This window comes from Amblyomma mixtum, chromosome 1 (assembly GCF_055824585.1).
Source record: "Amblyomma mixtum isolate Tamu chromosome 1, ASM5582458v1, whole genome shotgun sequence".
NCBI classification, from domain to species: domain Eukaryota; kingdom Metazoa; phylum Arthropoda; class Arachnida; order Ixodida; family Ixodidae; genus Amblyomma; species Amblyomma mixtum.
In genome coordinates this window covers 267,980,970-268,004,979 of record NC_143012.1, presented here as the reverse complement: position 1 = coordinate 268,004,979, position 24,010 = coordinate 267,980,970, and the positions used below count along the sequence as shown (strand labels likewise).

Below are 24,010 nucleotides of genomic sequence, written 5' to 3'. Positions count from 1 at the left end.
GATACGCAGCTACCCTGTGAAAAAAATATCAGAACGATGAGAAAGGGCTTTTTATACCTCCTTTCGCAAAAATTCATGGCACGGGCAGTGTAACTATTGCTAAAAACAGTGTCTGTCGAAGTCTTGAATGACCAGCCACAACTTCAGGTTTGTTTTTCCACTTTGAGTTCGCTCTTCTCTGCCTGTCTTTCCCAAACCGTCCCTGCACCACTGCATGCATGTGCCATACCCGTGCAGAAGGACTTTGTTCTTGAGACGTCTGCTGTGGCAGTGGTCCGGAATGCCCTGTCCCACCTTACCAGAGTCAAAGCAAGGACTGAGTTTGCTCTGGCGCTGGTCCGTGGGCTGACCGTGAGCCTGGGTCCAAGCGGAAGGGACAAGGTTGCCAAAGAGGTGCGTTTCGTGAACAGCTAGAGATTCTCGTCTCCGATATGAAAGTAGCCCCTAGTTTCCGTACGCAGGACGAACTCGTCAAATACGTCCAGCAAACGGAAACGAAAATTAACGACATCGTCATTATTGGCATTGCTGGCAATAATGGTGAGCCAGGCAGTTATTACAATAAAAATTTGATTTTTTTTTCTATCGGCTGTAAAACCTAGGCAAATTACCTGATGCACTGAAATATAGGAATAGTAGAGAAATGGGTCAGTGTCAGCACAGGTAGTACAATGAGCGTTCTTGTGGGATAGTTGGTTCGTTTTCGAGGCTGGTTACAAACGGCGCAAGAGGACGATCCCGTGGTGCCGTATTCGTTGTTTTACTTCCAGTCCTCGTCCCTTTGCGCAGTTTCTAACCTTCCTCAAATGTAATACAGTCAACTTGTACTGAATTTCCCGTCTGTATAGCATCTGGTATTATCCCGGCCACCCTTAGATAAAAAGTTTGCGTTGCACTTAAGCGATACTGGTCCGCCCTACTGCTGACGTAGGCAACTTCGCCTGCATGTCACTCTCTTTTAAGGTCTTCTCGTGGTTGGACGTGGCAGCTCCTGACCACAGCCACCCGCTGAACTGCTTCTGGGACAAGGAGGCCAGCAGAATGGCCAAGTACGAACCACAGGTGAATGCGCTGCCTCGATCTATTCGCTTCTCCGCTTGTATTATATATGCGGATACTGTGAGCGACTCCCCATGCTTTGCCAGCTTCTGTGTCTGTTATTATGCAGAATCGCTACATGAAATAAACTTTTAATTTTTCCCCGTTCCCCTCTCGCTTATTCATTCTTCTACAGCTTGTCTGCCGTGAAATCATTTCCTGTGGCATGTTGTCGCCTTTTTTGTTGCTTGCTTCCTCTTAAAGCATTTTTTTTTTCTTTTTTGCCATCGGCAAAATTTACGAGTTGTCATCACTGCTTATCGCCTGGTCTAATGTTCTCATGAAAAAAAAAAAAAACACTTTAGTCAAAAACTGGAAGACCTGCATCTTAGGCTTTCGTAACAGTTCAGAAATGGTTTTGTCCTTGTTGCTTGCTTGCATACGATTCCAACACATACGAATTCGTGCTACTTCTGGGACGCTTATAACATATGTACCGCATCTTGTCTTTCTCTCTGACCGACCTGCCCTTGTTCCCTGCCAGGCGTCAAGAGAGATCAGTCTGTCAGAGCTTCCAGCGACTCCTGTAGTGGAAACCGTGGACGTCTGCAGCGCCCTGGATGTGCTCACGCCATGGCTGGCGTCTCCCGAGCTGGTGCTCATAGCTGGACCGCACGGATGTGGAAAAAGGTTACTTTTCTGTTTTGCCGAAAAGGATATTTGGCTTCTTTGTTAACTCAGCGAGCCGCCATACTGTCTAGCAACGAAGAACACAATACAGCAAAGAATTTATTTCCAGTTTAGTTTTTATGTTCCGTTCATAGATCACTAGCTTTCTCGACAACAGGGCATTCTTCTCGAATGAACTCCGTGGGCTCAGGTGATTCGCCTCTACAGTTAAGACAGGTTTACTAAGAAATTATTCATTACATTTAACAAAACACACGACAATAAAGCAGACAAGTCAACTTGTTGAAAGCCTGTCGTTACCAGTAAGTGTTAAACCGGTAAATTTCGTGAAATAAATTTTAATATAGCTTCAAAAACAATATACGGTCCAGGCCTAGATTAACGAAACTTTATTTAATCTATTGCAGCCCCTGGCGATCGAACCTTTATTTTCGCCGCGCCAGCGTTCTATCTAGCTTTGCATGCAAAATTTCTCATTTACCGAAATAAGCCTGTTATCGACGTCATATATTTTGTATACCGCAAGCTTTAGTCGGGTTTACAGACTTAAGATCACCGGCTCAAGATCATCGCAAAAGATGACACGCACCATGTGCTAACGTCTCTACAGTTGAAAACTATTCCTGAATGTATGTTGATTAAGCATGATCCTTATTGTTCGCAGCGTGCTACTGTCGCACTGCTTGGCACGTCTGCCTGCTCCCTGCGAGGTGCGCTGGCTTCCCTGCACGGCGCAGACGGGCGCCGCTCAGGTGTCCCGCGCCCTTCGGCTGGCGTGCGCGCCGTGTGCCGGCGGCGGCCTGCAGCCCCGTGGCGCCGGCTGGCTGGTGCTTTGCCTGCGCGGACTCGGGGCGGCGCGCCGCGACCGCTGGGGCTCGTGCCAGCTAGCCGCCTGGCTGCATCAGGTGCGCACCCACGGCGGATACCACGACCCTGGCGAGCCGGGATGCCCCTGGGTGACGCTGCAGAGGGTCCAGCTGGTGGCCACTGTGTCCCTGCCCGCTCCAGCGCTGCCTCCGAGACTCCTGTCGGCCGCACGAGTCTTCGCTCTCGGGTGCGTTGTTTCTTTCTCGCGCTCCTCTCGACACTGCTACATCACTGTATGCAGAATGCTCCGATAGTACTAAGACCAATGGCCGACCACTCAGGGCCACTACTGTGCTATCTATACATGAGTATAGAAAGCACAGGAACGCTTTCTATACTAGTCCCAAATATGGCGGCTCCTACGACGTCGGTACAACCTATGCACAAGAAGAGGGACTGCCGTTCTTGACTCCCACATCTTAGACGCCTCGGTACTATCGTGGAAGCTTCACCATACAGTTTAGCTACTGCCATGTGCGTGTGCGGAAGTCACCTTGTGTTTTTAACACAGCAGACAAGTGACAATGTTGCGTGCACAGACTGAAAGTCAAACGCTTTGACAGAAAACGACAGCGCCACGTTTGTCGTGTCGTATCTTGGCTGATCTTTGTGATTCGCTGTGTGCGTTAGCAAAGTACCGGTGTCATGGACTACGTCTGAAGCTGCGCAGCATATCGAAAACGCGCTGTACACGCAGATACAAATGACGGCTATGCTCATCCTTACGATACGAACTTATGCATGAGTAAACATTGTTCACCGGGTCGCTCTGCTCTTGTATTGATGCCGAGTTGAAATATACCTCTCAGGGCACCGCAACCTCCGGAGCTGGCGCGAATATGTGCGGCTTATCTGCAGCCGGTGATTCAGCACCTGGCCGAAGGGACCCTAGCCGACCAGCACGAGGCGCTGGGTGCCTCAATGGTCACACTTGTGCAGCAGGTAAGCAAACGCTGTTCTATGCTTTTACTCTGAGCCTGTATACTCCGTCTGGAATGCTTCCTCAAGGATGGTGGATGTATTGGCACTTAAAACACTATTTTACGAAATCTGATTTAAAGACGTGGGTTTTACAAATTCTTATTTCCCGACTGTGACTCATTGGCTTTATGGTACATGAATTCACAATCTTGCGAAGTAATAATAAGCACCGAACTCAGTTTTACAGAGATTTTGCTGAGAAAAAACTGGACGGGACACTTAAGCTCCGCCTTAAGGGTTTGACGCGATAGCGTTAAAGAGTAAATGCCCATATTCGTCTACTTGACATGCATAAACCGCTGTGAGACCTCATAACTCTCCCGGCTCAGAGGTGCAGCGGTTATGCGATGCTCACAGAAGTAGCAGAATGCGCTATTACGAAGACTGTTATCGCTGTCTATATGGTAGCAAGAATGTTCAAGTAAATAAAGCCATGGGTAATCATTAATTGCAGTAAGCATTGCGGATTCAGGTCGTTGTTTGACTTTCCATGGTCTTGCTTAGCTAGCTCTGAGAAGTAGTTTGAAAGGGCCACTTTCAACCAATGGGAACACCTTCTCTACCTCGACGAAGCCCAGTCAGGTGCAAAACTTCGGAGACTACGTGGCGCCGATGCCGACATAATTAGGAATTTTTTTTTTGAAGGGGCGTTCTAAGGCATGTTTCTTCCGGAAGGGAAATACCAAAAAAAAAAAAAAACAGTAACGCGGGCATGTAGCCACTTACGCGCCTGCAGCTAACGAGATCGTGGATGTAGTGGACCTCTTGAGGCCATCGGGCGACTATCGGGGGTTCGCAAAAGGCTCTCACCGCTATGCCCAGCTGTAAGACCTACGTAACATCTTTGCTTGGAGAACACAGGCATGACAGATTAACCGACTTATTCGCTAGAAAATAAATACGTTGTCAGCTAAAAGTGTTTTCGTATTTGTCTACTTTCTGAAATTCCAGATTTTGCGAAATTTTCAGCTGTTTCCGTCAACATCATAAAATTGAGTCTAAAGTGTTCAGTTTTGCCTAAGCAAAGCACCCAGCATGTCCGTGAGCAACGTGTGACAATCACTGATCGTACGCCTGGCAGTACGCCATGCTACCATCGCGATGGAAAAGTACTGCCTATGCCGCCCGTTTCCGAAGCTGCCAGTAAGCGCTTTGCTGTTCTTGTAATTGGGCCCTTTCGTCCCTGCGTCTTCCTTGTGCTCATCTAAGGACTCTTCCTGGAGGAACTCTACTAATAGTAAAGGGAACACATAGTTCGCGTGAAGCATATAATGTACTAGTTGGTTCATACTGATACAACATAAAGCGCACGCACGAAACTGCCTGGCAGTACAGAGCACATCATCATCGTCATCATCAGCCTGACTACGCCCACTGCAGGGCAAAGGCCTCTCTTATATCTCTCCAAGTGACTCTGTCCTTTGCCAGCTGCGGCCACCCTATCCCCGAAAACTTCTTACTCTCATCCGCCCATCTAACTTTCTGCCGCCCCCTGCTACGCTTGCCTCCTCTTCGAATCCACTCCGTTACGCTTAAGGACTACCGGTTTTCTTGCCTTCACATTACATGCCCAGTCCGCAATGTCCACAGAGAGAGGGAGCATAAACGCTGAGTCCATTTATAATACAGGTCGCTTTTCAGTCGCCAACTTCCGTGCTGTTTGGCCATGTTACGACGGAGGCTTTTTTGGTGAGGGAGACACGGGTGCCTCGCGCGGCGCAGGCGCAATCCCGACTGCCGGCGGCGGAAGCGTGGACAGCGCGGCTGCTGACCGACTGGGTGCGTGGCCTGGTTCGCTACTCGGCACCCGCCGACGCGGCAGGCGTGCTGGCATGCTGGGCGCACGAGGGCTGTCGGTTGCTCAGGGATCCCCTCGCCGACGATGCCGACCGCGCACAGCTGGACGCCCTCATGGCGGGCGTGCTGCGCGCCCACTGGCCCCAACACTCGACCAGTGTACTCCAGCGACAGCATGGTGAATAACTGGCGTCCCTTTATGACCCCTCACGCCAGTTAGGTGTTCAAGTATCGTCAAGGAATAGTCCTTTGTGTTCAGTGAAATCTCCCAAAGTGAAGTATATAGATTTCAATCAAAGGAACAATTATTCGTCACCATTCCCCTGAGTGCAGCCTTAAGGCTGCAGAGGAGGTTCTCGCAGGATTTTCAGAATATTCGCAATTGAAGAGAAATTCTTCCTGGTCGGGGCACTGAAAAAAAAAAGAAACGGTAGTTGAGAGTTTGGCATCTCCATTCTCTTAACTACATAAATGCATTGCAGTAAAGCCACCTTACAAAACATCTAGGTTATGTGCCATAGTCTACTTTCCGAGCATGTCGTTCTCCAAAATTCTACAAAAAAATTCTATCAAAATTTTAAACGTGTTTGAATAGCATCTTCCCCTCTACGAGTTGTCTGGTTTTTGCTTTGTCTTCATAGGCGCTTAGCTTCATAGGCGTATGTGAGGGGAGGGGGGCGTGGCATTGCTATACTTCTTATGGGGTGCCAAGAAGAAAAAATAAAAATAAAAAATCCGCACAATTTTCCTCCACAGTGAAACCTGCGTGTGCCCATGCCTGTGCTCTAGGGGCAAACATTTTGGCTGCTGAGATCTTTATTTCCCATTATCGTACTTTTGTTGTGATTCTACTTTATTCGCAGAGGTCGTCTACGTGTCCGCGGTTGGGGATTCCTCAACGAAGGCAGCGGTGTGGGGGAGTCAGCTCTCAAAGCTTGACTTAAAAGACTGGAATGACGTTGTTATGAAGACAGTCAGAGAATGTGGTACGTGCTTTTAGCCTTCACTGTATTCTGAAGTGTGGCTTGAAATCCCGCATTTCACTTGCACTGTAGGATACTTGGCATGCAGGGTTTCAGTGTGTGGCTCATCCCCTTCTTCCGGTTATGAATTACTCGCTCGACTTTTTTCATTCGTATACAAGAAATGCAGCATTACAAGACGCCTTGACGCAGCACCTTGCGTGAGTATAGTCTTGCGCCCCTTCGAAAAGAGCCTCGGGGCACCTATAGGTGTCTCCTAGCCCAGCTATCCTGGACATGACAACTAGCGCCATCTGTCAGCCGATAGTAGCGAACACCGCGTAGTATAATGGGAATATTTTCTTTTGCGATTGTGGGAGAACTATAGAAAGCGGGGAGATGTGGCGCTGAGTTGTTGATACTATGGGCAGCTTTTCCTGCGCGCTGCAGAATGGGACTTACAAAATGTTTTTTGCTCTCACACCAACCAGTTCTGACGGCCATTGGAAATTTTGATTGTAAAACATTTTATTCACCGGAAAGAGCTTGGTAAGAGGTAGCGTTAAGTGGTCGAGAGTACGCAGCCCTCAACGACTTTGTCAGACCACTCCACCGCCAAAACTTGCGTTCTGGGGTCAGAGCTAGCCAGCACGGTCTCCCACCGCTCGAGAGAAGGAGCAGTAACTAGATCACCCGGAGGTGGCTCTATTTTGCAGTCCCACAGGATGTGATCATAGGTGGCTCGTTGGCCACAGTGTTTATCAATGTGGCGTACAAAGAATTCGAAATTCCCGCGGTAATCCATGATGTCCAGCGCCATACAGCACATGGTGGCAGCCGCACAAGCTAGAAGCGTTTGTCCAGACTTTGTGGGCTTGAGTGGCTAAGATACTCGGCTTCTGGGAATGAGGTCGGGGAATCGAAATGATATAGCGGTGGACACATTTCGATGGGGGCGAAACGCAAAAGCGTCCACGCGCTGAACGATGTCGGTGCACGTTAAAGAAGCCCAGATGTTCAGAATTACTCTAGAGTCCTACACTGCAGCGTCTCTCATAGTTCGGAGGCAGCTCCAAGACCTAGTCAGGCAGAGCGGAACAGTGGGTTTAAAATTTAATACGGAGAAATGTAATGTTAAGCAGTTTCGGAAGGAAACAAGAGTTTACCATCGGCGGCGAAGCACTGGAAGTGGTAAAGGGATTCATCTACTTAGGCCAGGTAGCGACTGCAGATGCGGACCCCAACAGTGAAATAACTATAGCAGAATAATAACGGGGTGGAGTGCATTTGAGATGTACTGTCAGATCATGAATGGCAGATTACCAGTATCCCTCAAGAGAAAAGTAAAAAAAAAGTTGTATTCTAATGGTAATTGCCTATGAGACAGAAACGTGGAGGCTAACGAAAAGCGTGAAGTTAACTGGGGACAACGCAGTCAGCTATGCAAAGGAAAATGATTGATGTAACGTTAAGAGACAGGAAGAGAGTGGATAAGGGAACAAACGCGAGTTAATGACATTCTAGTCGAAATCAAGAAAGATGGGAATAGGCAGGGCATGTAGTGCGAAGGAAAGATAACCGATGGTCCGTAAGGGTAACGGAGTTGATTCCAAGGGAAGGCAAGCACAGCAAGTTGAAACAGAGTCAGGTGGGAGGATGAGATCAGATAGCGGGGATAAAGTAGCCGCAGTTGGCGCAGGACAGAGTTAATCGGAGGTCATTTGGAAAGGACTTTATCGTGCAGTGGACGTTGCCCCGGTTGATGGCGATGATAATAGCCCTGCCTGAGCCTCGATCCCGTTTAGGATCCCCTGCCAGTATGCAGGATGTGACAGTTGAGAGGCTAGCTTCTCCGAACTGACTCGTGCTGGTGGCGGCTCGCGCAGGTGCGGAGGCTGTGCCCATACGCGAGTGGCTCTCGCTGGTGGCTCAGGCGGACTGGGCGCTGGGGCGGCCGGCGGGCTGGCTCCTGTTGGGCGGCGCCTCGGGCATGGCTCGTCGCTTGGCGCTGCGCCTGGCTGCTCACCGCGCACGTCTACCCTGCATCTCGCCCAGGGGGCGCTCGTTGGCCGCCAGTCGGACCGACCTGCGTCCGGTAGGGTTGCTGGCCTTTACAAAGCCGCATCAATGGTATCAATGTAGAGGTGACTGCCACAAAACCGACTAGTGGCCGAGTTATGTCCTGCATCCACTTCACAATCCATTGTTCCATAGTGATGGGCCTCGTTAAAGTTCATTGCTAAGACGGGTCCTGGGTCTCTTCATCAGTCATCACGTCAGGTCGCTCGCCGCTGCTCAATTTAATATTTATCAATTACGTAAATACGCAAACAACGGTTTTAACTAGGCACACGTTCATTGTTGGCAGCGATTAGAGTGCCTGAATAGCCCCTAACCTATCTTTTTTCTTCCTTTTCCTCTCTTCGATTCACTTCATTTTTTATATTTTCCTCTGGAGCATGCACGAATCGCTGTTGTGCTTGTTACAGTCATTGGCACTCTTTTCATTTGACGCGTAGGCACAAATGAGAACAATGAAAGTCTTATGCATCGTACACTGTGCTGTGGTGCTAAAAGGCAGCACTGATGACTTTCTGGCGACATATTAGCTTCTTGCGGTCAGGATTAGTGCTAGCGTATGCACACATATCATACCGTCCAGCGAACCTTTTTGAGCGCGTCGGTAACTCAGTATCGTTCAGTACCAACAGCGCGGCGCAGTGCTATGGCTTGGGTTACCATACAGTGCGATGTATGGCCCGCTAGCCGCTCTCCATGACCGGTATATTCTCCGTCTGCAGCGATCAACCTAACAAACACTCTCACCTATCTCACGGACTACGGTGCATGTAGCTACCCAGACACATGCCGGAAGCCCTGGCCACAAAGGCCATCGCTTTCTCTCTTTCAGCTAGTGCAGGCGGCCGGGCTGGAGGGCCAGCGGTCGGTGCTGTTGGTCGAGGACCAGCAACTGGACGATGCCTCTCTGGACATGCTTGCCGCCCTGTGGGCCACGGGTGAGGCACCCGGTCTCTTCCGGCCTGACGAGCTGGACCTTGCCGCCCTCCAGCAGGAAGAGCCCGAGGCCGACGGGCAGACTCCCTGGGAGCACTTCTGCCACCGTGAGCTGCCCATTAAAGCCTCGCGGTCACCTTTAAAGAAAGCTCGGAAAATTCTGCAGTTGACGTGAAGGCGGCTGCTTGTTTATCTGAAGGAGCTTCTTCGCTCAACACGCACCCCAACGACACTTCAGTTGCTTCCTGTTAGCTCGTGTAGAGCTCACTACCATGGATTTCGACTCGCGATCTGTCGTGCTTCTGATGTGCATGTACAAGTTTATTCGAATTTCTCCTCCATCAGCATCGTCACCCATCACAACCCTATATTATCTTACCCTTTCCCATTGCAGAGTAGCGAGCTGGATAATGGTCCCTCAGGGCTTTGTGTCCAAATAAACCTCACTATTTCTGCCGACTCCTGTCTGGCCACTGCTGTCAACAACAGAACGGTCAGACCAATTGTCGGCGACAACTCATTTACTATATGACGAGCGGGTAATAGCCGTTTTCAAGTTGCTAATGCAGCTTCACTGCAAGACAGTGCCCACTTCAAAACGGTAATGCGTAGCCGGTTTTCAAAGCAGCTTACGCAAGCAAAGCTAGTGCGTTTTATGAGGAGGTGGCAGATGTCTCTCAGGTTACCACTGTGACATCATGTGCGACTCTCAAGCGCTAGCGGTCTCGTTCAATGCTTCATCCACGTCTGAAAAAAGAAAATGGTCCCGCCTCGTCTTAAGCATAAGGGCAGCGAGCGGATTTTTATTTTTTTTAATACTGCGGCCTTGTGTACAAGACGTTTCCGAGACTCCAAGACCCAGAAAATGCGCAAAGCGCAGGGGTACATAACTCAAGGGAGTCGCAACGTACAAACGCACGCAGTAGCTTAAATGCGTAGTAATACACTCTGGGGGGATAATTGGTGCATGGTTTTGAAGAAAAGAGGATGCCTGTTTTGCGCATCTTCTTTTTTCAAAACCTTAATTACGATGCAGCACAAAAATGGTAAGGATAGGAAGACAAAATAATATTACTAGCTACATAAAGACCGATGTGACAATATAAGGAGAATACCTCGGGTTAAAATCACGTTAGAAAGACGATTTTATTCATCAATACTTCTAGGAAGAAAAGGAAAACTTCGAGCAATGCTTGCTATTGGCTATGGGGTTATGGTCAGCTAGTATCGTTATCGTGTGGCGTAATCAGTGGAAAAAGTGAGAGTGTGCTATGTATCAATGTTATAGTGTCCATTTACAAGCTGAACTAAAAATTCGAACTGGCATCTTCGGTTCCTTTATGATACCACAATCTTATACAACACGCAATCTTGCGAACAGAGAAAAACTTTGTTTAGCAGTGACCGCGAATAGCACCGTTCAGGGGTACACTTGAATCTGTGGCTGTGGTTGAAATAAAAGAAATTCATCGTTCCTTGCACAGTCCTGAAAACAAACAGCAGGAAGAGCCGATACACTCAACCGTACTCAGTATGCATCTGAAAACTTAATGTATCTCTGAGTTTTCAAGTACCTAGTGCAGCATTGTGCACTTGTTCGTGGCTGGTTTTGTGTCAGCGTTAAACATATGCACCAAAACTTCGCTACCGTCGTGGATGGGTCTTCTACGGCACCCAGAGGACGCGGTATGAAATTATGCCTTCTGTTTTCTGCGGCGTTTGCCTGCCAACCATATGGGCGTCAGATGAAACAGCGACCACGATGGCCGTGTTTCGACTGAAGCGAAATGAAAAAAAGACCGCAAGAGCCGTGCAATGCTTGTGCACGTTAAAAAAATCCCAGGTGGTGAAAATAATTAGCATCCTTGCACTGTGACACCTTATTCTTCCTTTTTTACTCCGTGCTTCATCTCTTCCCTCAAGATGCGGTTGAGATGTCCATAAAGTATTAACTATTCACTGCGCCTTTTCTCATAACCAGTTCTCTTTGGCTTCCCTCTTCACGACTGTTCCCTTACCAAGCCTTGGATGTTATAAGCGAATACACGCGCGTCCTCTGGGTTGCTTTACCAATAACGGCTTTCGCCGTGAAAGCTGTGACATGTTAGCTAGCGCGAAAAAAAAAAAAAACAGCGGACAGAGACAGAGAAATAGACGGGACACATGCTAGGCGGGACAAGGGTGTGTCCCGTTTGTTTCTCTGTCTCTGTCCGCTGTTTTTTTTTCGCGCTAGCTAACATGTCGCAGCCCGTGTCCCAACACGAACTAGCCGAACTTTCTTGCTTAATCGCCGTTAAAGAGGGAGTTCTTATGTGTGGTTGGTGTTTTGTGCCGATGCGAACTGGCAGGTGTGCGGCGGAACCTTCACGTGGCCCTGGTGCTGGACGCGTCGTTCGTCGAGCGCCACGCCGAGCGCCACCCGTGGCTTCGCCGGGGCTGCAGCGTCCACTGGCTCGCCTCCTGGAGCAGGGACAGCTACAAGCAGGTACCTGCCCACCGCTTCGACGGGGAAGAGAGCCTAGCGTTGCCGCTACGAACACGCCATGTTCGCCCTCATGAAGCGGCACAAATATATCACTGTCTCGTCGCCTCAGTTCGTGCCCTGTGACGTCAGTTAAGAAAAACCAAATAACTCACAGACATTTAACCCTACCCTGGGAAGAAGAGTTGACAGCAATAATTTATCTAGCTCGGGTCACTACACTATAATTTTTAAGTCCTGTTTTATTAGTTCTACCATAGTATTAACATTAATGTACCCCCCTTCTCCCGCCTTCCCGCAAAGCATCCACTCCCAGGTCCGCACATACCGAAGGCAAGCCTTTTCTTTATTCTGGCACTATAACAGACATTAAGACAAACAGAGAATGGACCCAAGTGCCGCTGAGAAGTATCGGACGGAATTGCTGGGAAGTACACGTGGCGTACGGTCGGACAGAGTTTTAACTTGCAATAACCGCCGTCGGACAGTGCTCTAGACAGCATCTTTAACATGGTGTTGCTAAAATGCGCAGTTTAGTCATTCATCATGGAAAGCAAGACAAACGAAATTTAACGCAAAAAAATAGGAGCTAAATGTCTTGAATGTGTTCTTTCCTCACGTCTGTAAAATGAAACATACCACTGAAATGGGAGATTACTGCCGCGACAGGAGATAAGACGTTCGTCGACTCGCCGCGAACGAAAAGGAAAAACGGAGGACCGCTGACAAGTCCGTTTTGATGTCTCGCTTGCATTCCATGCAGCTGCCCGCCCTAGTGCTGGATGCGAGCAGCGTGGGCAGCCGGGGAGCGCCCGATGCTGCGCTCTTCGTCCAGCTGCACGAGGCGTGCTGCTCCGGTGGCCTGGCGGTCGGCGCCAGCCACTACATCACCATGGTGTGCGCCTTCCGCGACATCTTCGCCCAGCAGAAGGCGGAGATGGAGGAGTCCAAGAAGCACCTGCAGGTGATGCGTGCACCCTCACTAGCGAAGCACCTTTCTTATTTTTGAATTCTCTCGCTTGGCCGGCAAAATGGGTGTCATATAAATGTTTGCCCTAGGTACCGCGAATAACTTTCCCAGAAGGGGCTGTACGAATCGACGGTTTTGTATACGGACAGCCACTGGTGTCCAGTTATTCTGATACGGTAGCTTTCATTAATCTACTCTTACGACAAAGATAAGAAATTAGACAATGGTAGGCAGTCGACACGTACGGTACCACGTATTCTTTTGCCACTCGGCTCCGAATGTTGTCCGCTGCGGTGATTTTTCTTCGGAAACAGTTATCTCAGTAGCAGTGTTCTGAATACTTGAAGATCACTCTGAAGACCTCAAATGAGCCTCAGTGGGAACGTCATATATTGTTCAATGGGGAATTCATTTCGCTCAGTGTAGAAGTCATATGTGTTCCTGCAATTCCGGCAGAACTATTGTGACAATAGCTGGTGTGTCTCTCTTCAGCTGGGCATAAGCAAGCTGAACGAGGCCAAGGAGGCGGTCTCCAAGCTGGAGGCAGAGGCGGCCGTGCAGCGCAAACTGCTAGCGGAGAAACAAGGGGAGGCCGACACGGCTCTGCAGCAGATAACAAGCAGCATGACCGTAAGATCCGAGGCGTGCCCGAGCGTTAAATTTAGCACATCGGCTGAGAGTCAGCGTTCTCGCAGAGCACAAGTGAGCAGAAATCGGAGATGGAGCAGCTGCGATCCACGATGCGCCAGGAGAGCGAGCGGATCAAGGAGCGCAAGCAGCAAATCGACCGCGAGCTGGCCCAGATTGAGCCGCTCGTGAAAAACGGTGAGTACATAGCCACACACACCGCGAGCATTGCGGTTGCCACCTCCACCGTACTTCGTTCTTCGCGCGTCGTGAAAGTGGCGGGTAAGGCGCACAGGAAAGATTAACTTCAAGTGGCGAGTGAAACTGTGCGCAGCATCATTTTTGCCGTAAGGAACCACTCAGCTAATTTGTGTATGATCTCGTCCCCGAAGACGGCCACTCGGTAACGGTCCTTCCGTCTTACGCGCGCGGTTTCAACGCAATTGCATAGCTTATCCGTATCCCATCACTTATCTGAATTGAAAAATGGAAGGCCAGCGTCATATAGCTTTTGTACGGGTCTAAATTTCGTAGAAATGTGCGAAAAAATGGCATTTTATCTACACTTCTGCATTATTGTTGAGGAAGAGCTGTGAACTTACTGTTCTCTCTTTTGTGGTTCTGAAGGCAAACTGCACGAATGATCCCGGTCATTGATGTCCTTCCCCGATTCGTTAAATCTAGCTGCACAAATGACTCGCAGGTAGGTTTGGTGAAGGCGGAGAAAACAGAATGCATTGGAGGCGCTTCCTCACCCAGTTATTGTACCAAGGAAGAGGCCATTTTCATTTTTTCAAGAACTACCGGACTGTTCACTTTTATCTGGCGCCAGAAGGTGACAGGGATATTTGTCGCTAGTGAGCTGCATTAGGTCATGTTGTGAGCGAGTTGCAGCCATAGCACGTGGGACCTGTGGCTGGTGACACCATTCTGAAAGCCACCCCTCCTTTTCCTATAAGCGTGCTTCCCTCAGAACGTGGGCAATTTTTGATAACCGTTTCTTCTAGGAAGAGCGGTGGGGAAACTGACCAGATTGGTGTCGCCAGCCACAAGTCCCACCTGCTTGTTCACATTATCGTCTTCTTCAGGGAATTGTGCCCTGTGGAGGTCGTCTGGCGGCAGATAAGGCCATAAAAAATATAAGAGAACAACACCAAAAGAAAAGAAAAAAAAAAACCTCCCAAGCTGAAAGTTCGTATGGTGTGCCACTGTTCGCACCAGTTTCTTCCCCGCACTGGCCGTAGACAAGGTAGTTAAAGGCTTTGCCTACCAGCCAGCATGAGGTCCATGTTCGCAACCCTGAACCTGCTGTAGGCAAGGGCTCATAAAGTAATTAAGGGGCACCAACTAAGTGGCACCGCACATCACGTTCATTCGGCACTGCGTCAAAAATTGTCGATTTCTATTTGCGTTCAGTGACGAAATCGCCGTCTCTGCAATGTAAGGGCACATGGTTCTGAAGCCTGTCTTGCGGTTGCGAGTGGCCTGTCTTTCAAACCAGGTAGATTATTATACTCTCTTTTCTTATTACGCCTATCCTTTGAAGTGCATACACGCCCGCGTTACAGCTCAACAGGCCGTAGGGAGCATACGGTCGGACGCCCTGTCGGAAATCCGCTCGCTACGGGCGCCCCCTGACGTCATCAGGGACATACTGGAGGGCGTTCTGCGGCTCATGGGGATCTTCGACACATCATGGGTCAGCATGAAGAGGTGCCATTTGCTACTTAATCTGTCGCGAATTCTTAAGAAGCTATTCAGATGCTGTCAGTTATGCAGGGTTAAGGGGAAATATTCTGGATCTCTATTGATTTATACAAAATAGAAACTTTGCGCAGTTATTTCATTGATTTTGAACTATACAAAGTTTGTGTCTAAAATGGCTTACGAAACGTGTTCATTTCGATAGACATGAGATTATAAGTGTTTCTTCAGAAAGATTCACTGGATGTTTGCCCTTGAGGTGATGCGAACTTCAGCGACAGCTGGAGTGGTGCAAAGCGCTGACGTGAGTCCGAGTGTTTCGTAACTCTGGGCGTAGGTGCAGGATGTGTGTTGCTTTTATGCCGCTACACATGCATTAGCGCGAAGACTAAGCTGACTGCATTATGCTAAGAATGCTGGGGTAGACGAGTGCAATGACTATTCATCGGTTGTGGAGGTGAAGGGGTACGGGCGTGACTGGCCCAGCAAGGAAAAAAAGCGATGGGAAAGGGGAGGGTGCTGGAGTGGTGGTTAATGCTGATGCCATTCGGAGTGTATAGTAACTCTGGACGGGATGTGGGAGTAAGGTGTATGAGTGAGGGCACATTGACCCATCCATTCATAAACTCTAATATAAGGACGGTGAGAGAGTGCAGCACTGACAGTGTTGCAGTCACCGGGTTCAGTAAATAGTCAGTAGGGGTGATAGATAGGGTTGATAGGGATGGATTGAGTGTTAGGGTGTTATAGCACACAAGTGGGTGTTGTACCCACTTTGACCTAGTGGCTTAGTGAGGTGGTTGTGCTGGTTGCATGATATAGGTAGCGGGAGCAGCGCGTACTGACGACGCCGATGAGGACATGATCTCGCAGGAGGACATCCATATGTAGCTGTTGCTGTAAAAAAAAGTAAGGAACACTGTGGGAACTAAAGCTGTAAGCAAACCGAACTTGTTTTTTATCAATGCAAAAACTCGCACAGATAAAAAAAAGTCGTCTCGAAAAGCGCTATCCATGGGTCGGTACACACACAGCTTCCTGGCGAGGCGAGGCGTCAAAGAAGAAATCATGAGCTTCAATGCCCGCTCCGTGACTCCCGAGATCAAGAGTAGCGTCCAGGAACTGCTCCGAACGAATGCTGCTTCCTTTGACGCCAAGGTGAGCTTCAACTCATTTCACTCGATTTTTCAGGGAAAATAAAACTGCTACTTTTTCATTTTTTTTTAAATAATCTGTTGGAGTGAATAAATGCGCAGCAATGGGATTGCCACATTTCATACCAAAATTCGGATACTAGAATACATGCATATTATATCGCTTGTTAACAAACCTGGTACACCCTTAACCGGCACTTGTAGTGTGTTGCTTCCCACTGCAAATTTTTTCTTCCGTCCTATTTACATGAAACGAATTTTGACAAGAACGTCACACCCCAGCTACACTGTCACTGCTGCCGCATCTGGTTCGCAGCGACACCAAGAGCTGAACGGGCTTCCTAACTCTTTCTGCTTACTATCGTTCCTGACCTCATCGATACGCCTCATGGCTAGTTTTTCTTGCCCCGTCACCCATATTTCATCCCCCCTCGCCAGCCCCCTCGTATCGACTGCAAGGTACACTAGGCTTGAGCACGCATTCTTAAATCGCCCTCTCGGTCTTTCAAATAAACCATTTAGCTTTCTGATTAGCAGCATCGTGCGCGACCTGCGATTGAATTGATTGTGACCGCACTGCACTGTAAGTACATGACCACCTGAGCAAGGTGTACGGCATTCTTGCAGAACGCCAAGCGTGCCTCGGCAGCCGCTGCACCACTGGCCGCATGGGTGCAGGCCAACGTCCAGTACGCCGACGTCCTGCACAAGATCGGCCCGCTGGAAGCGGAGCAGGCGGAGCTGCAGCGGTGAGTCGCGCTCGGGGTTGACGCAACATGTTGTCGGAAATATCTGCGCGCACACAATCCAGGGCATGAAAGGGGACACACACAGGGGCAGTTGTAGTTTGCGTCTGTGTGTGTCCCCTTTCATGTCATGGCTTGTGTGTACGCAAATATTTTCAAAAGAATGAAGAACCTACTCGACCGACATAACGCTTCTGTGCAACATGTTGGCAAATGGTTTAAACTAATTATAAATTAGGTGACGAGTGGAGGGGCACCCGAAATGACTTTTACCAGGGCTGAAACATTTCGCTTGTCCTGCTCGGATGTCGCCTACAACAAAAAACAAGCGGGAAGTAAGCGCGGCTACGGCCGCTTATCTGTTTTTTCAGCCAGCGTCCGCTTTGGCAGACTCGGTTGTTGCTGCGACGCGCATCTTTTCTTTTCTTATTATCTTTCCTCTGATCTGTCAACTCTCCTCTATCTGCACGTGGCAGCGATGGTGGCTCGGCTGGCGCCAGTTGGCAAGCCCGTGCAACTTTCCTTTTCATCGTTCTCTCAGTCGCAGCAACAACAACAACAGTCGCTTAAATAAGTAAATGAAGCATTAGTATAACTGCGCATTTCCTATACTCCGTTTCATACATCAGGTGCAACGCTGTCAAAGCTAGCGCTCTTTTTTGCGCAGCCTGCATCCGTGACAGAAAATAGTGCGTTGCTTGTGGTGAGCGAAAAATAACAAATGCATTGCCGACAGGCTTCGTGGGTAATACATTTGTCATCAGCGTGACAAAAAACGATGATATTGCGAGCGAATCGGTCGAGATCTGTGATTTTGTATTTTGCGTGTGTCGTCTTTTTCCATTTCACGTTTTCGCTGTCCCCGCTGGCCGCCGTGTTTACTCTTTCTGTCCGCCTCCCTTTTACTTTTGAGAAAATGGCGTCCAGCTCAGCGGCGTGACGACAATTTGGACCAATCTGAAACGCGGACAAATACGCCTCGCTCGTCGGTAAATTGGTTTTTGTGGAAAGGAAATGTATCTGTCATATTTCGGTGGACACCTAAACCTCGCCGTAACGGGAAGGGAGGAAGATGGAGCGACGCGCTAGACCGCACGGCCACAAAACAGCGCGGAGGGATACACCTCTCTTTATTTTTTTCTGTGGACTACTTCCGTAGCCTTCACCGCGTTGCACATGATGTATGAAACGGAGTATAGTGTCCTCGCTTCGGCGAGCGCGGCTTCGGCCGCTTATCTGATTTTTCAGCAGCGTCCGCTCCGGCGGACGCAGTTGTTGCTGCGACGCGCGTCTTTTCTTGCCTTTTTTCTCTTTCCTCTGATCTCTTACCTCTCCTCTATCTGCACGTGGCAGCGGTGGTGGCTTGTCTAGAGCCAGTAGCAGGCCCGTGCAATTTCCTTTTCATCCTTCTCTCAGTCACAACAACAACAACAACAGAACGACTTGTAGCTCACACTAAGGAAGGTTATAACACGAAGAAGTACATTCACAAATAAGATGACAGAGTACAAGCGCTCGTCCTGGCACCCAAAGGAGTTCCGATGAAGATGCGTCCGCTCCACCAGTGGTACGGCAACGTAACACATCAACCAGATCATGTAAATGCGCTATCCAAATGTCGCTCAGAGATAAGGTACCTGATACAACCGCACGAAATAAATGAGCCTATTGTTGCGCAATTCTCCCGGCACGTGCAAGCGGTGCAAGTGCCTGCAGGTAGACAGCAGCTTAATGCATATCAATAATTTTTTTAAAAGAAAGATCGCGTATCTTGAACCGTCATTCTAGACAGTGTACCGCGTAATAGAAATGTTGGGAAAAGTACACGACAGCAACGCTGCGGTCGGGTGTTATTTCTTATTTCTTTGTTGCTCCCGGCAATTAGTGTGTTCTAACCTAGTTGCAGTTAAGTATGTAACGTATATTTTCAATAGTTTGTGCTCAGCGGACAACAGCCGATCCACACGGGCGTGATGCAAAAGTGAACAAAAATAAATGGCGGTGCGAACAGAAACATGGGCAAGGAGACTTACTATCAGGAGCGAAAATCTCCAAGACGCTTGAATCGCAACCGAAGCCGAAACCCCCGTTATTAGCTAGCATATCGAGACGATACTTGTGGTGACGGAATTCGGACGTATGCGCTTTGTAGTGGGGCTGCCAAATGGGGCCATAGTTGGCAGGAATGCATGTGTGTAGTGGTTTTAATGCAATAAAAGTGTCATAAAAGAAGCAAAAGATAGATCTCACAACACATCTCAAGACCTTTGTCCCTGATAGCAAATATAAAAGGAGGACATGCATGTGTGTCTTTAAATGCCCACTGTTTAGTTCGTGCTGCACTTCGTGTTTAGAATGACCAGACTTGCTCAAGACATTCCTCTGCTGCAGGAAGCTGTCTGGCGCCGAGCAGCGTCTGGGCAAATTGGGCTCTGCGCTGGCCGGCGTCGACGAGCGGGTGTCCGAGCTTCGGGAGCGGCTGGGAGAATGCACCCGCGAGGCTGCGCGCATCGAGCTCGGGTTGCGTGAGTCCGACGCCCGGCTCGCCTCGGCTCAAGACCTTCTGGCCCAGCTGGAGGCTGAGCACGCGCGCTGGTCGCGACGTCTGGCGGCACTCGAGGCCCAACCGCTGGCCCAGCGCTGCCTGCTGGCCTCGGCCTGCGCCGCCTACCTGGCGGCACTGCCGGCCTCGCGTGAGGAGGCCCGCTCCCGGTTGCTGCACCGATGGCGCCGCCTACTGCCCGAGCTGCAGCAGCAGCGGGAGGGCAGCGCAGAGTTAACGCACCTGCTCTGCTCCGAGAAGGAGCAGCTCGCCTGGAGAGCGCAGGGCCTACCGCCGGACAGGCTCTCCACCGAGAACGCCGCCCTGTTGAGGCTGCCCGTGAGTAGCCGCCTCGTTTGTGTGGAAAGATGTATTGGATGCTACCTGTTGAGTCATAGGCGTAGAAATCAGAACTTGCTGAACAGATGACTGCGGTTATTTCGTGGTCCTTTTCAGGTACTTTTTGGGCGAAAGCGTAAAGACCCTGCGTCTCAGAGAAGCCGGTGTCGGCGTGACGGTAAAGTTAGGTATAGTCGATTACAAGAGGCTTCCATAGATGGCGCCAGCCACGCCAGTGGCGCATCGGAAAACCCTTGACCCTCGGGCTGCGAGTCAGACACGCTACCGCTACGCCACGCAGACACGTTGGCACGGCTTATTTAAAGCGAGGCTTTTATGTATGTCCTGTGGTTTTTCACTTAATGATTGTGATTGTGAAAGAGAAAATAGTGTCCCATTTCCCATGCATTTCACCCTAAAGTTCAGCACCAGACTCGGAGAAAGCTTGTACCTATTGTAACACCGGTGGGCACTCGGCGGCGCAGGGGATTGAACCCCGCACCTCCTGCATGCGAGGCGCATGCTCAAACCACTAGGTCTCCGCTGCGGTGGCCCTTAAAGGCGGCGCTTAAGTGTCCCCATTTGTTCCCTCTAAGAAGGCGTAGGATAACCAAAATCAAGCACTAATATTTTTTAAATGGAACGAGGTCATGGTGTCAAATCCTTACCTCTGATCATTAGCGAATATGGAAATAATGCTGACAATCCGTCCAAAGTTGCGCAAATTATATGAAAAAGAACTGTGGTATTTTTCTCGTTTGCATTTGACTTAACTAAATAAATCAAGCAACGAAACATTATTTCATTATTTTTGAGACTGTGGTTAGTTGATATAAAGAGAAAATGTGTACCCGCGGCTTTCACGTCAGCTTGACTGCACTGGCGCTCGAGTAAAACCACCTTTTTGTGTACAGTTGCCACAGCGGCCCTTCATCATCGACCCGTCAGGTCAGGCCAGCCGCTGGCTCCAGTGCCACCTCAAGGACCCACAGCTGATCACGCAACAGGTATGGCGTGCGATTCTTTGCGAGACACTGACGTGAGACTGCGGACGAAGGTGACATGAAGGACCACTGAGTTCACCCCAGTAATCCACAGGAAGCATCTACAACGTACTCTATCCGGGAACCGTTAAGCGAGATATCAGAAAAGGAACGCTCCTCGAGTTTCTTGTTTTCGTTCGTCCGACCGGTCTTCACGCTTGCATAGCGGCCGCCTGAGATCTTTTCCGAAATGAGGCAGAAGAATTGCTTCAAAACTGCCTCACCGACTCACCGAGATACTGTAAGTGCCAACGAAGAACTGCGTTCCCCTTGAGGGGAGCTCTGAATACAAAGCGTTGAGGCTTTTGTGGCAGGCTGCATGCAACATGACTGGCAAACGATGCATTTCATGACTGGGCAGTATTTCAATAAACAACAAAGATATATTAATCAAAAAGCCCCCGCCAAACCTATGTGTTTAGTGTGCTTTCTCCGGCAGTCACAACAGGCACCAGCATCGTTTTTCAGAGCACATTGGTGTCATAGTCGGGAACGACAACGGTGGTCTTAACAGGGTGCTGCATTGTAAAGTACGCGCTAAGTGGGCGTACGTGGAGATGGCTAATTCCGGCTGGAAATCCTTCCTCTTGTACCGCGTGTCATTCTTAATGAACGGTACGTCAGTAACCAGCTTTGGAAACAGTTTATGGCAATGAAGGCCATGAGCCTTCTGTCTGGTGGTGTGGCGAGAAAGCCAACGCTCTGTGGCGTCCTCGCCAGGACCCCGCCTTTCTGACGACGCTGGAGCTTTCGGTACGGCTGGGAAAGGCCCTGCTCGTGCAGGACGTGCAGGAGATTGACCCCGTCCTGTATCCCCTCCTGCGAAGAGACCTGGTCACCCAAGGTGAGTTTTCCCTTCCACGCAAGGCTGTTCATTTTCACCCAGTTCGTAACAGCTTCTTTTGCTGTGTCTCAGTGAAAGTGATGTCATGATTAGTACACGTTATGACGGCCGGGTGGAGTTGGTTGATGGAAGTAGAGACTTTGGCGAAAGTGAACAAGTTAAATAACAAAATGAAACGCTTCTCATTGTATTTATTTATTTTTGTATAATATCCTCTGTTTGTAACATAGCCGCCACTCGCCATCACTTCATTATTATCCAGGCTCCATCTGGTGCTAGACCAATGCACCTAACATATCTTACCTAAGGAAATACACTTTTATATTGCACCCCACTTAAAAACGTTTCGCTTGTTTCATAATAGCGCTCAGTAAATATTGGTCTCTTTTGCTCCCTGTCACAAGTGACTCCCTTTTAGCCCACCTTTCAAAAGAGCACTTCACTCTGCCTGGCGTTTATTTTACAAATATACAATATTTGTTTCAGTCCGACGCGAAACATAAAGCAAGAATAAAGTTTATAGGGCTGACCTTTCTGGAGATGCTGTAGGTCTCAGCGTGTCAGCAACAAACTTCTACGGTTGCGTGACTGCTGTACAACTCTGACAAGGTGATTGCGCGGCGTTCCCATCTTCTGTAGGGTCCAGGCAGGTGGTGAACATTGGCGACAAGGCGGTGGACTACAGCGATGATTTTCGCCTTTTCCTGCTGAGCCAGGACTCCGAGGCCGCGTTGCCTCCGTACGCGGCCACCCTGGTGCGCACGCTAGACTTCAGCACCACAGAAGCCGGCCTGTGCGACCAGGTTCGTGGCAGATGGTGATTGAAGTGGAAAGCAACACAAGCAATCCATCTGGTGACCTCTCTTTTTTTTATAGTGGCACTTCGTCTGAAGGAGATGATGATCCACTGTTGATCGTTATAACCATTCCCCCTTAAAGGCCACTGGTTTCAGGCATTACACAAAGCAGTGGAGAACCTGTAACATTTGAATATAGTAAATATGGAGGGTTTTTGATTTGCTACAAATATAATACAAAGTTACTCTTATTAATCCTAACATGTTCTGCAATTAATTAATATCTCAAACATGCTTGGCCGAGATACTTGTCTGACTGGATACGCTAACTTAGAAACCGTTGCTCTGATGTTCCATATTTCTAGAATGAAAATTCTACACTGAATAAAATTAGATGCCCTGTATGTGCCCACGAAAGGGAATAAGCACTGAAAATACAATAAACTAAGTACGACTGGACGCAAAATGGCGCCATTAGATTCATACGTGAGACAGTAAGTTGGTGTAGGGACAACAAATTTTCGGGTGTCCTCTTTTCTGCGCATGCAGCTGCTCCAGGTGGCGCTGCAGGAGGAGCGTCCCGAACTGGAGGAACGTCGGCAGCAGCTGCTGCACGAGGCCGACGCACTGCGGCTGCAGCTTGCCGAACTGGACGCTCGCCTGTTGGAACTGCTCCTCTCGGGAGACTTCCTGCACAACCAGGAGCTGCGACAGGCGCTGCAGGCATGTGGCTGCGCCCCCATAGTAGGACACAATTTAAAAAAAAAATAAAAACAGCAGTTGGTAACACCGGGCCACAGTCCGCAGCGACCTGTATTACTGCACTATCCAATGATAACAGTAAACGAAACCAGGTTTTTAATGTGTGACTATATTAAAAATGTCAGGAATAAAAATTTTAGAGCTTATAGTTTTTTTCTTGTAATTAGCTTCTCATTTAAGGAATAAGGAAAGTTTTAACAACCTACTACTTTTTTTTTTGTCGTGGAGAAATTTTGTGCGGTGGTTGTGAATATGGGCGCAACTTCACTGCATACTTAAGTTGTGCTCGACTGTAGAGCCTTTTTGTAGCGGTTATGCCTGGAACGCGCGGTGAAAGCTCGAGAGGTGGCTGCGGCGAATTATTGAAGTGTAATGATTAACCCGATTAAAGTGAACTTAGAAAAGGGAAATCATTGAACCGCATGTGAACTGTCACAGCGCACCACAAGTGCGCGTCTTGTCCCTGTGTATACATTTTAGTGCGAACTCTGACGTATACTATAAGACTTTGAGAGGAGACTTATTCGTGTTTAGGTCTTTTTCATTTTACATTTTAGCGTGCTTTTGTGAATATGTTTACTTAAACACAGGTTCTAAATAGTTTCTGCCTCTCCCTACTATCATTCATCCTGTCTATTCCTGCGTTTTAT

General features: G+C 49.0%; 1 protein-coding gene across 1 annotated transcript in view; it reads left to right on the top strand.

Annotated features, from left to right (window-relative positions):
- LOC149371647 (cytoplasmic dynein 2 heavy chain 1-like) overlaps positions 1-24,010 on the top strand; it is a 43,827-nt gene that overhangs the window by 3,158 nt on the left and 16,659 nt on the right. Inside the window, exons 4-24 of the mRNA XM_089580886.1 lie at positions 238-393; positions 964-1,062; positions 1,583-1,728; positions 2,393-2,782; positions 3,405-3,537; positions 5,299-5,551; positions 6,237-6,359; positions 8,222-8,430; positions 9,247-9,457; positions 11,699-11,835; positions 12,596-12,796; positions 13,295-13,432; positions 13,498-13,627; positions 14,998-15,142; positions 16,168-16,291; positions 16,915-17,036; positions 19,425-19,914; positions 20,829-20,921; positions 21,678-21,801; positions 22,441-22,604; positions 23,148-23,325. Coding sequence (XP_089437012.1) covers positions 238-393; positions 964-1,062; positions 1,583-1,728; positions 2,393-2,782; positions 3,405-3,537; positions 5,299-5,551; positions 6,237-6,359; positions 8,222-8,430; positions 9,247-9,457; positions 11,699-11,835; positions 12,596-12,796; positions 13,295-13,432; positions 13,498-13,627; positions 14,998-15,142; positions 16,168-16,291; positions 16,915-17,036; positions 19,425-19,914; positions 20,829-20,921; positions 21,678-21,801; positions 22,441-22,604; positions 23,148-23,325 — 3,766 coding nt within the window. The remainder of the gene's footprint in view (positions 1-237; positions 394-963; positions 1,063-1,582; positions 1,729-2,392; positions 2,783-3,404; positions 3,538-5,298; positions 5,552-6,236; positions 6,360-8,221; positions 8,431-9,246; positions 9,458-11,698; positions 11,836-12,595; positions 12,797-13,294; positions 13,433-13,497; positions 13,628-14,997; positions 15,143-16,167; positions 16,292-16,914; positions 17,037-19,424; positions 19,915-20,828; positions 20,922-21,677; positions 21,802-22,440; positions 22,605-23,147; positions 23,326-24,010) is intronic.